At 35.1% G+C, this 15,798-nt stretch overlaps 1 protein-coding gene across 1 annotated transcript in view; it reads left to right on the top strand.

Annotated features, from left to right (window-relative positions):
• UBA6 (ubiquitin like modifier activating enzyme 6) overlaps positions 1-14,279 on the top strand; it is a 91,905-nt gene extending 77,626 nt beyond the window's left edge. The window contains exons 31-33 of the mRNA XM_055342445.1: positions 1,428-1,515; positions 1,670-1,764; positions 3,983-14,279. Of these exons, the coding sequence (XP_055198420.1) occupies positions 1,428-1,515; positions 1,670-1,764; positions 3,983-4,118 (319 nt within the window). The 3' untranslated portion in view covers positions 4,119-14,279. The remainder of the gene's footprint in view (positions 1-1,427; positions 1,516-1,669; positions 1,765-3,982) is intronic.
• Positions 14,280-15,798: the final 1,519 nt, after the last annotated feature.

Here is a 15,798-nt window from a genome sequence, read left to right as displayed (position 1 = left end):
GTGCCCAGCAGAGAGGCATTATCTTTATTGCCTTGTCCAGGAATCAGATCTGTTCTCTGACCTGAAGAGCGACACTATTTTATCATTCAAGGCTGTTTCCTCTGAAAACATCCCTGAAAGGATATTTCTAGATAAAAGCTATCATAAGACATGTCATGAGTGAAAAATTGCCTCCCAGTAATGAGTATAGAAAGCCTGGATCCCTAGTCACTTTACAGAACCAATGGAACATCCCTGGTTTATTTACTTCTAGATTTCTTTTATGTAAGATTATTAATTTGAACAATTAACCACTGTTCATTTTGTCTGCCTTTTCATTTTGTTGATGGTTTTCTTTGCTATGTAGAAGCTTTTTAGTTTGATGTAGTCCCATTTGTCTACTTTTGCTTTTGGTATCAAATGTAAAAAACTTATCACCAAGCCTGATGTCAAGAAGCTTACTTACCACCTTTGTTTTCTTCTAGGAGTTTTATGGTTTCAGATCTTACATGCAGGACTTTCATTCATTTTCAGTTAATTTCTTTTTTAAGATTTTATTTTTAATTAATCTCTACACCCAAAGTGGGGCTCAAACTTAACCCCAAGATGAAGAGTCACATGCTCTTCTGGCTGAGCTAGTCAGGCTCCCTTTGAGTTAATTTTCATATGGTGTAAGATAGTGGTCCAATTTTATTCTTTTGCTTTATGTGAAGCATTCCTGACTAAACTGCCATAGAACACTCACAACAGTTAATCTGCTACATTATTTAGCATTGTACTTTGTTATGGTTTCATCTGTTTTTTCTTAATTCAGATGAGTTAGAAGGCATTATAGTGTCTTACTGATCTATCATAAGATTTAGAATCTGGTTCCAGAAACTATGTGACAGAACAAAACAATCCCCCTGGACTTTCATTTTTCACTTTCAAATTGACAACAACCAGAAATTTGAAAATATCGGTCTTGGCAAGAGTGGGAACCACTCTCCTCATACATTACTACTGATAAGAGTATAAAATAGTATATCCCATAATAAGAGAAATATAGTGCATTATTTCAAATTTGTAGACACATTTGCACTCATCTCAGATGATATATTTATAAGATGTTCATTGTAGCATTGTTTATCATAGCCAAAGACTGGAATAACCCAGCTGTTCAGTAATAGGGGACTGAAACATCCACAGAGAGAAACCCATGTAGCTGTTTAAATAGAGAACTCTCTTGCCTAAGAGATACTGATTTATTATGAGACACTGGAAGGATCAACAAGGTACTGATAAAAATGGCTACCTTGTATGGTATGATAGGGAAATAAGTTGTATTTTTCTTTTTCCTCTATGTTATTATGTAGCTAAGTAACAAATTATGAACTTCTGGGGCTTTTTATTATTACTAAAGGAAAAAAATTAAAATGTTTTTGTTCTGAATATTTTTTCTACAACAGAAACGGAATATCATTTACAATTTGGGACAGATGGACAATACATGGAAAAGAAGACTTCACCCTCTTGGATTTCATAAATGCAGTCAAAGTGAGACACTTATTTACTTAGTTCATTAGTTGGAGGTTTTCATAAATATTCAGAAGTTTGTCAAGTGTCTTTTTACTGGTTGTAATATATTGTCACCCAACCTTTTATATTTGGACATGGCTTTGACTGCCATCTTTTGGGTATTTACTTTTAGGAGAAGTATGGAATTGAACCAACAATGGTGGTACAGGGAGTCAAAATGCTTTATGTTCCTGTAATGCCAGGTCATGCAAAAAGATTAAAGTTAACGTAAGTATTGAACCTCACATCAGAAGATTCACAAGAATTAAAACATAAGGGGGATGCACACTGGAAAATCAAATAGATTTACCTCTGCTAATTTAACTAGACTTTGTTAATATCACTGTCTCCTAAAAATCAGAATCATTGTTGATAGCATCAGTGTTTTACCAAGAGCAAGTCAGATGACATGTTAACTTGTATTAAATAAATAAAAATTAGCATAAAATTATTTGTCCTATGCATCTCTGCATAATGGGTGGTTTAACATATGTAAGTTTTAACTATGATTATCAATTAATGAGAGTAATCACTTTTTAATTACTATAATCCAGGCTTATTGATCTATATTTGAAACAGCAAAATTGCTGTTACATAGATAAGGTATTAATTTGCCTTATATTATTTTGTCATTAGGATCCCTGAGTATCTTTTGGATATATTAATAGTATATTAATGAGAATAGAGATGAGAATAGAATGTGTGGTCCTGAAGCATATTGATTAGTAGAATTTAAAATTTGTTGCAAGTAATGCCCAATAGTGTTTTATAAGTTGGCCAGTATTTGGAATCTCCAGCATGATATACTTTGTGAATGATATTTTTTATTTATTATATCTTCATTTACCAGCTGTTTACTAAGGACATTTATTAAGTACCTATTAAGTGGCTAGAGAAGCTTGGCTTCTGAAAGACCTGGATTCACATCCATGCCCAGCTACTTATTTTGCCACATTGAATAGCTTACTGAAAGTTTTTGAAGGGATCCCTGGGTGGCGCAGCGGTTTGGCGCCTGCCTTTGGCCCAGGGCGCGATCCTGGAGACCCGGGATCGAGTCCCACGTCAGGCTCCCGGTGCATGGAGCCTGCTTCTCCCTCTGCCTGTGTCTCTGCCTCTCTCTCTCTCTCTCTCTCTCTCTCTCTCTCTCTGTGACTATCATAAATGAATAAATAAATAAATAAATAAATAAATAAATAAATAAATAAATAAATAAATAAATAAAAAAGTTTTTGAAACTTAGTTTTCTGTCCACAACTAGGAATGATTGTCCCCATAGCTGTTGATCATTAAAATAGTAGTAAAGACTAGCAGTATAATAGCAACCAAGAGGTAGTCCATAAATGTTACCCTTGTAAATCTTTTGTTAATATACATCTTTATTAAATAGCCTGTGCCCTCAAGGAATTCACAGTCTATTATGAAAAAGAGACATGTTAATCATTAAAATGTAATTGAATAATTTGTATAATAAATATTTTTACAGAATACCTTAGGCACTACTAACTCAATCCTTCACTTTAGGGTAGATTTCATTTGAGCTACCTTTGAAAAAGGGTATTAGGCAAAAGCAATAGTTTATGCAAAAGCATATAGGTAGTAAAGCATGCATGATTTATTTGGAAAATCAGTATTTCGGAATAACTTAAGGATGAGATGATGAGAATGGTAGAAAGAATGAGAAGTTATAAATGGGACAAACTATCTTTGTAAAATGGCAAGAGCTATTATTGACATTTAAATAGATTACATAGTTCAAAGCCTGATATGAGATAGGTACATGGCATATGATACATAATATTATTAGGCAAGAGAGTAAAATCAGATTTGCATCCTAAGAGTGTTCTGGCAGCAGAGTAGATTGGAGGTAGGAGAAAGCTGGCTCAAAACTAATCCAGTAATCAAAGGAAATACAGATGATAACTTGATTTAAGATAGTATCAGTGACAATCACAACAACAGGTTTTTTTTTTAGTAAATAAGATATACATGGGATATAAGGGAAAGGTAAAGCTTATGTCTTTCATTGTGATTAGCTTGCATTTGAAGATTTAAATCTAGTTTGCTTTTTACTCTTTACATAGAAATGCTTAAAGAATTTATGATGCCTCCACACTTTATAGGAAATATGAGGATAATTGACTTTTAAAATACATTGCTTACATTTTGGTTTTGGGCGAGAGCGTTGTCTTTTAGCAAATGGTCTGTTTTCTTTATCAATATTAACGGTAGTCCAGACTGATTCACTATTACATAAATGAATGTCTTGAGTTTAGAGCTTTTAGTAAAGAAAAATTGTAACATATGAAAGCAGATGAATTATTAGATTTTAAAATAAATGTGAAGTCCAGACACACAGGTCCAGATTCTCTGGGCAACATTAAACGGGAAGTCACTCTTTCATTTTACAGAATTTACCAAATTATTTGTCCTTGATTATTTTTCTTAGAATGCATAAACTTGTGAAACCTTCTACTGAAAAGAAATATGTGGATCTTACTGTGTCATTTGCTCCAGACACGGATGGAGATGAAGATTTGCCTGGACCTCCAGTAAGATACTATTTTAATCATGACACTGATTAACGGAAGTTGTCTTAAATTTTCTCCAGGACTACTTGATTTTGGAAAGATTGCACTTAATTCAGGAGTGAAAAAAAATCAATTCATAATACTATGAATTTCTCTTTGATGAAGCCTTAATTTAAGGGAAACATCAGTAGAAAACTACAGTGAAGAATTTTAAAGCATTTTGGAATATAATATACACTTGTCTAGTGCTTCATATGTGGATATGATCACAAGCAATTTTGAACTGGAATGATGTTTTATAATGCTTACAAAAAATTTGTGTATTAACCTCTGTGGATGAAAAGAAGGAAAAAAAATGCGTTCGTCACCAGAAGAGATAAAAGATCAAAAAATTGAAAATAACAGTTGCAGCCATCCAAACAGTTTAATCTTTATTTTGTGAATTTTTTTGTTTGTTTGTTTACTATACAAGACCCAGTTTTCCTATACAAAAGTGTTTGGCACCCTGCACCTCTTATAGTTTAGGCTTTTGAGTTTAACACCAGGGGGGAGAGGGAGATGGTAGCAGTGGATGAAGAGTAGCCATTTTAAATTATACAGTTACAGTTTAATGTCCTGGTAATTTAACCAGAGTTTGTTAATATCACTGTCTCCCCAAAATTAGGATCTGTATTAATAATAGCGTCAGTGTTGTAACCCATGAGCAGTAGATCAGATGACACATGTTAACTTGTATTAAATGTTAACAGTATTATAAGAACTCTGACAACCCTCTTAGAGGACCCATGAATGTGAACAGATAAATGTGGCTAATCATTTGATTCTTCAATATGCCTTCTAACGTGGCTATTTTATTTATTTGGAGCTCTAAACATGATTGTCATAGTATATAAGACTGAAAGGTTTTTTTTTTTTTTTTTGACTGAAAGGTTTTGTAAAGGGAGTGTCCTTAGAAGTAGATGAAAACTAGAAATTAAAAAAAAATCATTACTAGTTGAGTCTTGACTTTTTTTCTTCCAGCAACCTATTGGACAGAAAAAAAATATTTTAAGGGAAACATATATTTTATCCTGCATTCCCAGAAAGGGAGTTGACAAAGATAAAAATTTATTTTTTTAGGTCTTTAATGGTAGAAACTCTGTTTTCTGATAGGAGATATTGCAGTAAATTTGTATAAATGTTTTCATTAAAATGATGTAAAATGTACTCAACACTGTAAACTTGGTAAAAGCAGCAAGTGTTTCATTTATTTCTAAGGCTGTCATGCATTCTAAAGCAATTGGCATTTTGTAACCACAGGAAGTCAGTTCTCTAGCTGCTTTTCATCTGATCCCTTGTCCAGGCTACTAATAGATACTTTGATAAACTCGACTAGAGTCACATCAGTATTACTCCCATTTGGTATCTTTTTATACTCTCCGCTTAACTTTCCTTTTATTTCATTTATAAATAGTTGAAATTACTTTGTCAACCAGCTATATTATTTCATTCTTTTGTAAAAGTATCAGCCAATTGGGAAAATATATTTGGGAGTGGAATGTGAATTTGTTTGAATAAAAGGATATTCTGCATTGGAGGCAAGGATAGGTGGATGGGATGAGTTTAAAGGAAATGGATACCATTGATATAAGTAATTTTTCTTCAAGAATAATGTTTAAAATTCCTTAAAATTGAATTCAGGAACATCAAAGTCAATGGCTTAGAACTCTTGGCTAGCAATAATAAAAGGACTTTTCCCCATTTTCACTCTGCTTTGTATGATAGTAACTGATGTTTTCCAGGGAGTCTTTCAGTAATCCTCAACTGTGATCTGATGGCTTACTCTTATTTAAATCTCCACATCTCTTCAGAAGTAAATTTGGAACCCTGCTACCAGTTCTTATTTATAGTAATCAGTGCTTTAATAGATACAAACAAAACCAACATGGATTAAGTTCATTTTGCGATTAAGCCTGGAACATTTTTTTAAACCATTTGTTTTCTTTTTTCTTTTTTTTTAAAGATTTTATTTATTTATTAATGAGAGAGAGAAAGAGACACAGGCAGAGGGAGAAGCAGGCTCCATGCAGGGAGCCCAATGTGGGACTCGATCCCAGGTCTCCAGGATCAGGCCCTGGGCTGAAGGTGGCGTTAAACCGCTGAGCCACCCGGGCTGCCCAAGCCTGAAAGATTTTATCATTGCTTTTTCTTTTCCTGTAGGTAATGGTTATTACCATTAATTTCTATTTAGTTCTACTAAGCTGGAAAGCCAGGGCGTGAAGTTAATGATATTTTTTGTCATTATCTATTTTATTTCTGTACCATGAGATCACTTTTGATGATTAAAATACCAGGTGTAAAAATTATTTGATTTTGTATGGAACCACTGAGTGATTTTTTTTTACTACTAAAAATAAATTAAGAAATTTGACAGTATCTTTGTAAATCCTAGTCCATGGTTGACTCCAGAGATTTCCAATTTTGCTAATCATTTTCTGAGTAACATTGCTTTGGTATTTCCTAATTTTCAAGTTTGCAGTCATGGGGATATAATAGTCGCTGTGTGTAGAGGAACATTACTTCAAAGTACTTTTGGCTCCTGGAGATTCTGTTAAAACAGTTGAGAAAATAGTGACTGTAAAACCTAGAAGGTCTGGTAAATATCACACTGTTGGTTGGGGATATCTAAAGTATATTCCTTTTAAAAAAAAAAGATTTTTATTTTATTTATAGTAGGCTTCACGCCCAATGTCAGGCTTAAACTCATATATAACCCTAAGGCCAAAGAGTCACCTGCTCTACTGACTGAGCCAACCAGGCACCTTTACAAAGTATATTCCTTTTTGGAGTTCAAAACTTGTTTGGTACTCATCAGTAATTTCCTCTAAATTTTCCCAAAGGTAGAACTTAGAAATAGATGTATATCTTTGTTTTTATTTTTTGTCAATTACAACACTCCTTGTTTAGAGTCCACTGTTTTATAATTTATAATTAGTAAAATGAAGACAGAAAATTGTTCTCCTGAGATCTTAAGGAAAAATCTTTTGACCTGATAATTTAAAACTATAATGAACAGTTAAATTATAAAAATTCATTGTAATTGTAAATAAGAAATCATTTTGTATGCAGTCAGTAAGTATGGATTTAACTATTTTACTTTCAACAATTTCAAAACATAAATCAGGAAGTTGAAATCTTGGGGATCAGAGTAAGTAATAGGTAATTTTCAGTGTTCATTTTTCTCTTGCTATTTCTTAGCTTTGTTTAAGTTCAGAAATATATATTCAAATATATATATATATACACATATACACACACACAAGAGTATATAGAAAATAAATACACAGTTTAAGGATTAATTTTATTTATTTTTTTTTAAGGATTAATTATAAAGTAAGGGCTGGTAACTACCTGTCAAATCAGTAGAACATTGGCAGCAGCTCAGAAATGTCCCTCGTAGTCCCTTCTCAGTCACAACCAACTTCCCTACACATATCCTTTGATAATACCACTATGCTACCTTTTGTGATAATTCTTTGTTTCTATTTATAGTGTTAACTACCTATCATGTACTTAAAACAATATAGTTTACTTTTTGATTGTTTTTGAACTTGGTATAAATGGAATCAGACTTTTTTTTGTGGCTGCTGCTCTCATCATTCAACATGGGAATCATCCATGTTGTTGCTTACAGCCACACTTTATTCATCATTGTTATGTAGTTTACCTTTGCATTAATACATCACAATTTATTTATTCATTCTATTGACTATGGGATGTTTTTAGTTTGGGGCAATCACAGTTGCTCAATGAACATTATTGTATGTATTTCCTAGCGCAGCTAAGGTATATACCTATATATGTAGGAATGGAATTGCTTGCTCTTAGGTATTCACATCTTAAGTTTTATTAGACCATAACAGAGTATTGCCTTAGCAGTAGAGATATCCTGTATTTGCTTACCCCATTCAACACTGGTATTAACAGATTTTTTTTTTTAATTTTGCCAACCTGGTGGATTGTACAGTTGTATGTTATTGAAATTTTACTCTGTATTTCCCTAACGACCAGTGAAATTGAGCACCTTTTTCTGAGTTTGTTGGCCACTTTGACTTTGTTTTTTGCAAACTGTCTTTTCAATTCTTTTGCCCATTTTTCTGCTGTATTAGCAGTCTTTTCCCTCATTGATCTATAGAAGATCTTTATAAATCCTGTTTTTAGTTAGCTACATATTTCCAAATATCTTCTCCCACTCTGGCTTGCCTTTCCCTCTCTTCTTCATGATGTTCCTTGCTAAAAAGAATTTCTCAAAGGTTAGGTACTAGGAAGTATCAGTCTTTTGTTTTAAGGTTAGTGTATTTCGTGAGTTGCTTAAAACAGTGTTCTCTATCCAAGGTCATGCAGGTACCTCTCTATATATTGTTTTATAAAGGCTTTAGCTTTGCCTTTCACGTTTTCAGTTTTCAATTTATGAGGAATTAATTTTGTGTATGCTGGGTGTGCCTCACCATTTATTGAATTGTGAAACATGTTCTTTTACCAAGTATGTTCTTTTCTGCAGTACCACCAAAGTATATCCATTTATGTGTACATCTCTGGATTTTTTATTTCTCCTTTTCTATCCCTGTGCTAGTAATTTCATCACTGTAGCTGATTTATTGATTTTTCTATTTGGCAGAACAGGTCCTCCGAACTTCTATAAAAGTGTCTTGGTTATTCTTAGCCCATTGTATTTTCAGTTCTCAAATTTCTAATTACAAATATGCAAATTCTGTCACTCGTAGCTTCTTCAGCTGTCTTGCTGAATTTTCAATCTTTTATCTACTTGAACATGATCATAAAGCATGATTATTTCATAGTCTGTGTTCATTCTCAAATCTGGAACTCTCCTGTGGGACTGTTTTTATTTTTCTTTTATTTCAGCTAATCATTATCTTACATCCTGTGTGTATGGTGATCTTTAATTATATGCCAATATTCTATTTGAAAAGTTGCTTTTAAAAATAACTTGATGTCCCGCATTGTATTTTCATCCTCCACATAGGCACTTAGCCACTAGTAACTTGACCAATTCCAGAGTCGAGTTTTTATGAGTTACCCATATGACTCCAAGTTGAACTGTAGACCACTATTGCTCTTACTTCCTGTTTACCCTTATTCCTACAGCCTTTCAGAGTTGGCTTCAAAGTGTAGCTTATTCTTTTTCTCTGTTTTCTTGCCTTTTAAAAATTTTTTGTACTTTTTTTATTCTATATATGCCAATTACTAATTATTAACCCTCAACTCTAGACACTTTATTGTACTCTAGAACTTTGTAAACTGCATTTCTTTTTTGCCATTTGGCTTTCTTTAGGTTCCACAAATAGGTGGCACTAGGAGGAGGACTGGAATGCTGGAGAAAGGGAAAAGAGACTTTTAGCTTTGCCATTTGCTTCCTAATATTGTCAGCATCACCTCAACAGTGGCTTTTCTTCCAGTAGTTTCTGATTGGTTCTTAGGCTCTAGTTTTTCTCTGGCACTCTGCAGGGTATCTCTTCTAGGGTTCAGGTTCTAATAATGTCACCCACTTCCCTTTAATAACTGATGTTTTCAATTCTCCCAAAATCTGTTTAGCCAATTCTTTATGTTAAATTCTTCTTTAATATACATGATACGGTTTTTCTTTTGCTGAGCTATACCCACTTTTTTTCTCTTCTCTAGTTCAGTGGCTTTTGTCTTTTGATGATTAACCTGTAATATGCACATTCAGATTAAGCCAGACTAAATTTAATCATTATCTTTACATTTTGCTGATTAAAGTTTCAAAAAAATGGCCATGGCAGTATTTCCAATCCCACATGCTCTTCTAGAAGTTTGCAACCTCCTCCAGCTCTTCTTTGAACCTGAATAAGACTTTATGACTGCCCTGATATAACAAAATGCATCATATGTAACCACAACTTTTGAGGTTAGGTCATAAAAGGCTATAGGTCTTCTACTTCTACTTTCCCCTCTTGGAAAGCCCACCCTTGGATTCCAGACATCATGTCATAAGGAAGCCTAAACTAACCCACATGAAGAAACTGAGGTCCCCAACCCACAGCCAGCATCAGGTGTCCGACATGAGTAAGCAAGTTCAGAGGATTCCAAGCCCAAAGCTTAATGGAGTAGAGACAAGCCATCCTTGCTGTGTCCTACCAAATTCCTGACTCACAGAATCCATAAACATGGATAGTTTATTCTAGTAAGTTTTGGGATTATTTATTAGGCAGTTACTATGTTCTAATAACTGAAACAACTCTCATTCCCAGATTGCTTACTATGATCATGTATTTTATTTCTATTCACTTTAATTCAGTAGTTATTTACATAAATGTCTTTTAATATGGCAAGACTATTTTGTCTATGTAGTCGGTGTTTGTATTTACCCATACATATATTTCACCTCCTTTGCTCTTTATTCTTTTTTTCTATCTCAGGCTTACCATCTGAACTAAATTTCTACCTGAAATGTTTTAGAATTTCATAATTCTAAAGTGGTGAGAGTCCACTGGTGGCATACTTACTCATGGTTTCTTTGAAAATATTTTGCCCTCATTCTGCAAAGATACTTTTGCTGAATGTGAAATTCTAATTTGGGCTTCATTATCTTTCATTGGAGATATTTTTCTACTGTCTTTGAACTTCCCCTGTTGCTCTTGAGTCAGCCATCAGGTAAGTTAAACATTGAAATCTCTTGGGTAGCGCTGGTGGCTCATCAGTTTAGCGCTGCCTTCAGCCCAGGGTGTGATCCTGGAGACCCAGATCGAGTCCCACGTTGGGCTCCCTGCATGGAGCCTGCTTCTCCCTCTGCCTGAGTCTCTGCCTCTCTCTCTCTCTCTCTCTCTGTCTCATGAATAAATAAATAATATCTTTAAAATAAATAAAGGGAGAAAAAATAAATCGATCTGCCTTCATTTTACGAAGTGTAATTATTACGTATCTGGGTATGGATTTCTTTTATCATTGTTGTTTGGGATTTGTTCAGCTTTCTGAATTCTAGATTTGAGTCTTTTATTACTTCTAAGAAAATCTTGATACTACTCCTTCACATATTGCCTCTTTCCCCATTCTTTTCTGTGGGGATTCTCATCAAATACCACAGACTCTGCCTTCTTTTTTTTTAATTTTTTTTTTAATTTTTTATTTATTTATGATAGTCACAGAGAGAGAGAGAGAGGCAGAGACACAGGCAGAGGGAGAAGCAGGCTCCATGCACCGGGAGCCCGACGTGGGATTCAATCCCGGGTCTCCAGGATCGCGCCCTGGGCCAAATGCAGGCACCAAACCGCTGCGCCACCCAGGGATCCCCCCAGACTCTGCCTTCTATGTTTAAAACGGTCTTTTCTATATTTTCCAGTTGTTCTTGTTTCATCATGCTTTATTCTGCACCATTTCTTCTGACCCATATTCTACTTTACTTCTCTTCATCTGTTTTTTATGTTACAACCATCCATTTTGTTTTTAATTTTTGTCTGTATTTTTCAGTCCTAGAAGTTCTGTTTGGTTCTTTTTTCTTGTTTTTAATAGCTAGATTACATTTTATAGTTTTCTGTCCCCTGTAGAAATTTTCTAATATCTATTATTTAAACTATAAGGACCATCTTATGGCTTTGTCTGCCACTTTCAGTTACTGTAGTTTCTATTGTTTCTCCCAGCTGACTTTGTTGGTGGTCTTTTAAAATTTTTTTTTAAAGATTTTATTTTATTTTAAAGATTTCATTCATGAAAGACACACAGAGAGAGACAGAGACATAGGCAGAGGGAGAAGCAGGCTCCATGCAGGAAGCCCGATGTGGGACTCGATCTCGGGACTCCAGGATCACGCCCTGAGCCAAATGCAGACACTCAACCACTAAGCCATCTCAGCATCCCTAATGGTCTTCTTTTAGACTCTCCACGTTGGCTAGTTCCTCAACTTTGATTTCTGTGTCCCTGGTCCATTCCTTTTCACTTTATTGCAGTCAACCACATTGCCTCATCATCTTCAGGAGTCTGTTTTTTTAAGCATTGTATATTAAGCACTGTATACTCTTACAGAATGCAAGAGAATTTACCCTTAACATTTTAAGATTTTGCACATTGGAACTCTTCACTCTCTTATTTCTTAACAATATTTGGCCTAACCTCTCAATTGTAAGGCCCTTGAGAATAAGAGATTTGATATAGTTCTTTTATAATCTTTGCATCAGTTACACATTTGATATCACAGGAGATTTTTTTTTTTTAAGATTTTATTTATTCATGAGAGACACAGGCAGAAGGAGAAGCAGGCTCCTTGCAGGGAGCCTGATGTGGGACCCGATCCCAGGACCGTGGGATTATGCCCTGAGCCAAAGGCAGATGCTCAACCACTGGGCCACACAGGGGTCCCTATCACAGGAGATTTTAAAGAAGTAGTTTGCATACTTGGCTATAAATAGCACACTTTATTGTGTGTGATAAAAATGCAGATTTCTGGATCAGTATTCCCCAGAAATTAACTCTCTAGTCTGAGGGAGGCGTAGGATTCTGCATACATTCCAGCATCCCATATAATTCATTGAACTGGTTTGCTAGGACTACTGTAATACCACAGACTAAGTGGCTTAAACAACAGAAATTTCTCACACTTCTGGAGGCTAAGCCTGATCAAGATGTTGATTTTTTTCTGAGGCTTCATGGTCTTGTAGATGGTCATCTTCTCCCTCTGCCTCACATTGTCTTTCTTCTGTGTGTGTGTGTCCTGATTTCCTCTCCTTTTCAAGACACATCTATATAAATTGTTGGAGCTAAGAGGACCTAACTTATTCATTTTTTTTCTGATGAGGAAACCAAATAAAACAACCAAATAACTAGAACCAGTAGTACAATATAAGCCATATCTTTTCATTCTTACTTGATTGCACAAGTGATTCTTAAATTTTATGACACCAAAATCAATTTAGAAGCTCATTTTTCAAGAAAAAATTAGTAAAAAAAAATTTTAATTCGGTAGATCTAGCATGGGGCTGAGGAATTAGTATTTTTAAGGATTTCTGTGCGATTATAGTAAGTCCCCTACTGTGTTGTACTTGTGGAATGGGTGATTACATACCCTTTTACCATCTTTGTAGATTGATGTTTTTATAAAACATGGGTTGATTTTAAGCTAGCAAAAAGGCAACATCTGGGGAAAACATGGAAATTGATCATTTTTATTTCTGATAAAAGAAAATGGCCTAGAGTTTTTCCATTAGAAAAGAGCTTCTAGTACATTTCATGTCTCTGGTTTCTAAGTAGATAATTCGAATGATTTATATTTGATAAATATTGGTCAAATCAGATTTGAAACCTAGTGAGGCTTTTTTGGAATTGTGAGAATTTAGGAGAATCTGCTGTGGAAAATTGTATAGAGGGAAATGTATTTAATTGAAGCCTAGGAAAATAAAAACTTCATTTAGAAAGGACCATATATATGTTTCCAGCTTATATCATTGCATAGGAATGCATATATCTATGAGTTACCCTCACAGCCATATTCTGTAGTTTCCCCATAAATTGGTTTCATTCAAGTAAGATGATGAAATTGTATGCTACAGTGTTTAATTTTGGTATTCAGGTAAGTGACTTGGTAATCAGGATCAGGAAAATAGAGGTGTAATAATTTTCTTTACAAGCAAGATGTTCATTTTTTAAAACAAGTTATCAAGATATATAAAGGTAGTTTTCCTATTTTAATTTCACACAATATGTAGTTTTTCTATCTTTCCCTTCTTTCTGTGGTGGGTTCTTAGCCTAAAAATTGTGGCTAGAAACACTTAAAGATCCAATATCAAGCCAGAGGGCAGTTCTTTATTTTCTTATGTGAATTGATTTTCCTTTTGTACTTGGAACATTGGTAGTGTGTTTAATAAATGTTAGTTAATTAAATAATGAATATTCATATGTTTTTTTATTTTATTCATGACTTGTGATTTGGCTTCTAATAAATTTTTCTCTAGGGAACATTTTTTTCTTCCTGACTAGCTTAATATCAAGTTACCTACTCTACCATATTTTAAAGTGCTTTTAGTTTTGCTTGTTGTTTTTCAGATTTTAAGTAATCTCAACACCCAGTGTAGGATTTGAACTCAGAACCTTGGGATTAAGAGATGCATGCTCTACTGACTGATCCAGCCAGGCACCCTAAAAGTGACTTTTAGTTTAAGCTGTTAATTTATGAAGGTGGGAAAAAATAAACTGAGGAAATATCTTTGACCATTCTGGTTCCAGCATTGCTTTTCCTTTTGATGTCAGAGAAAAAGTTGAATGCTGACATGGGTTACCATCAAAGATCAAAGAAAAAGGGGATCCCTGGGTGGCTCAGTGGTTTAGCGCCTGCCTTCGGCCCAGGACATGATCCTGGAGACCCAGGATCAAGTCCCACATCAGGCTCCCTGCATGGACCCTGCTTCTCCCTCTGCCTGTGTCTCTCTGCCTCTCTCTCTGTGTGTGTCTCTCATGAATAAATCTTTTTTAAAAATCTAAGAAAAAACTTTTCTTTTTGTTAGTATGTTTTTGGAAACACTTTAATTTTCTCTAAGTCTCCAGATTTTAACCCTTAGTTGCTCTACAACTCCCATTTCCTAACCCGAGGCAAATTAAACCTAAGGGCTCCCGCATCCCCACTGTGCCTCAATCCTGTGATTTCAAACTGCTAAAACAATTTAACGGTTTCCAAACTTTCCTTGAAGCTTAAGCACTTTGTCAAGAAGGGTTTTGGTCTTTTTATAATTGGTTTAAGTCCTTTCTCCACTCTCATTTACTCTTCCAGTTCACTCTTCCATCATCTTTCTGCTTTTCAAAGAAAATACATTACTCTATAGAAGATAGGCTGATTATTGAAGTCTCTCTCCATGTGATCATCTAATTCAATCTGTTCATATGTCTCTCTCTTAGTGTTTTAACAAGGGAATCTGAAATGCAGGATTGGTTGAGTAATTTGTTTCTGATTACAAAGCAAACTGAACCAATTCAGCCACCAGAGCAATAGTGATCTGGTTGACTCTTTCTAATACCATTGACATTTTACATGAACAGCCCGTTTTTGGTTATTTCTTTCCATTCTTTATTTTTTTTTTTTTCCTCTTCTGGCCCTGCTCTGAGGATGGCTCTGACTCAAGGTGCTGCACTGTAGCAAAGAGGGCAGCACAAGCACCTAACACCCCCCAAAGAAAGCTCATCCTGGCCAGAGAACCTAGGAAAAGTGGACCCTGTGGCCTGAAGAATAGGTGGACAGGGTGGGTGGGGTTTCCAGGGAGAAGGGTTGGAATTCTTGTTAGTTTTTTTTTTTTTTAAGATTTTATTTATTTATCAAGGCGTGATCCCGGATACCCAGGTTCGAGTCCCACATCAGGCTCCTTGCATGCTGCCTGCTTCTCTGCCTGTGTCTCTGCCTCTCTCTCTCTCTCTCTCTCATGAATAAATAAAATCTTTAAAAAAAGAAAAAAGGGATCCCTGGGTGGCGCAGCGGTTTGGCGACTGCCTTTGGCCCAGGGCGCGGTCCTGGAGACCCGGGATCGAATCCCACATCGGGCTCCCGGTGCATGGAGCCTGCTTCTCCCTCTGCCTGTGTCTCTGCCTCCCTCTCTCTCTCTCTGTATGACTATCATAAATAAATAAAAATTAAAAAAAGAAAAAGAAAAAAAGAAAACCCCATCTTTATCTAGAAGACCAGGAAAAAGGACCTTTGGTAGCTGGAAAGTGGAGAAAACTTCTAAAGAGGTGAGAGAACTGA

Source organism: Nyctereutes procyonoides, unplaced genomic scaffold (assembly GCF_905146905.1).
Source record: "Nyctereutes procyonoides isolate TBG_1078 unplaced genomic scaffold, NYPRO_anot_genome, whole genome shotgun sequence".
NCBI lineage: Eukaryota > Metazoa > Chordata > Mammalia > Carnivora > Canidae > Nyctereutes > Nyctereutes procyonoides.
This window is presented reverse-complemented; position numbering and strand designations above follow the sequence as displayed.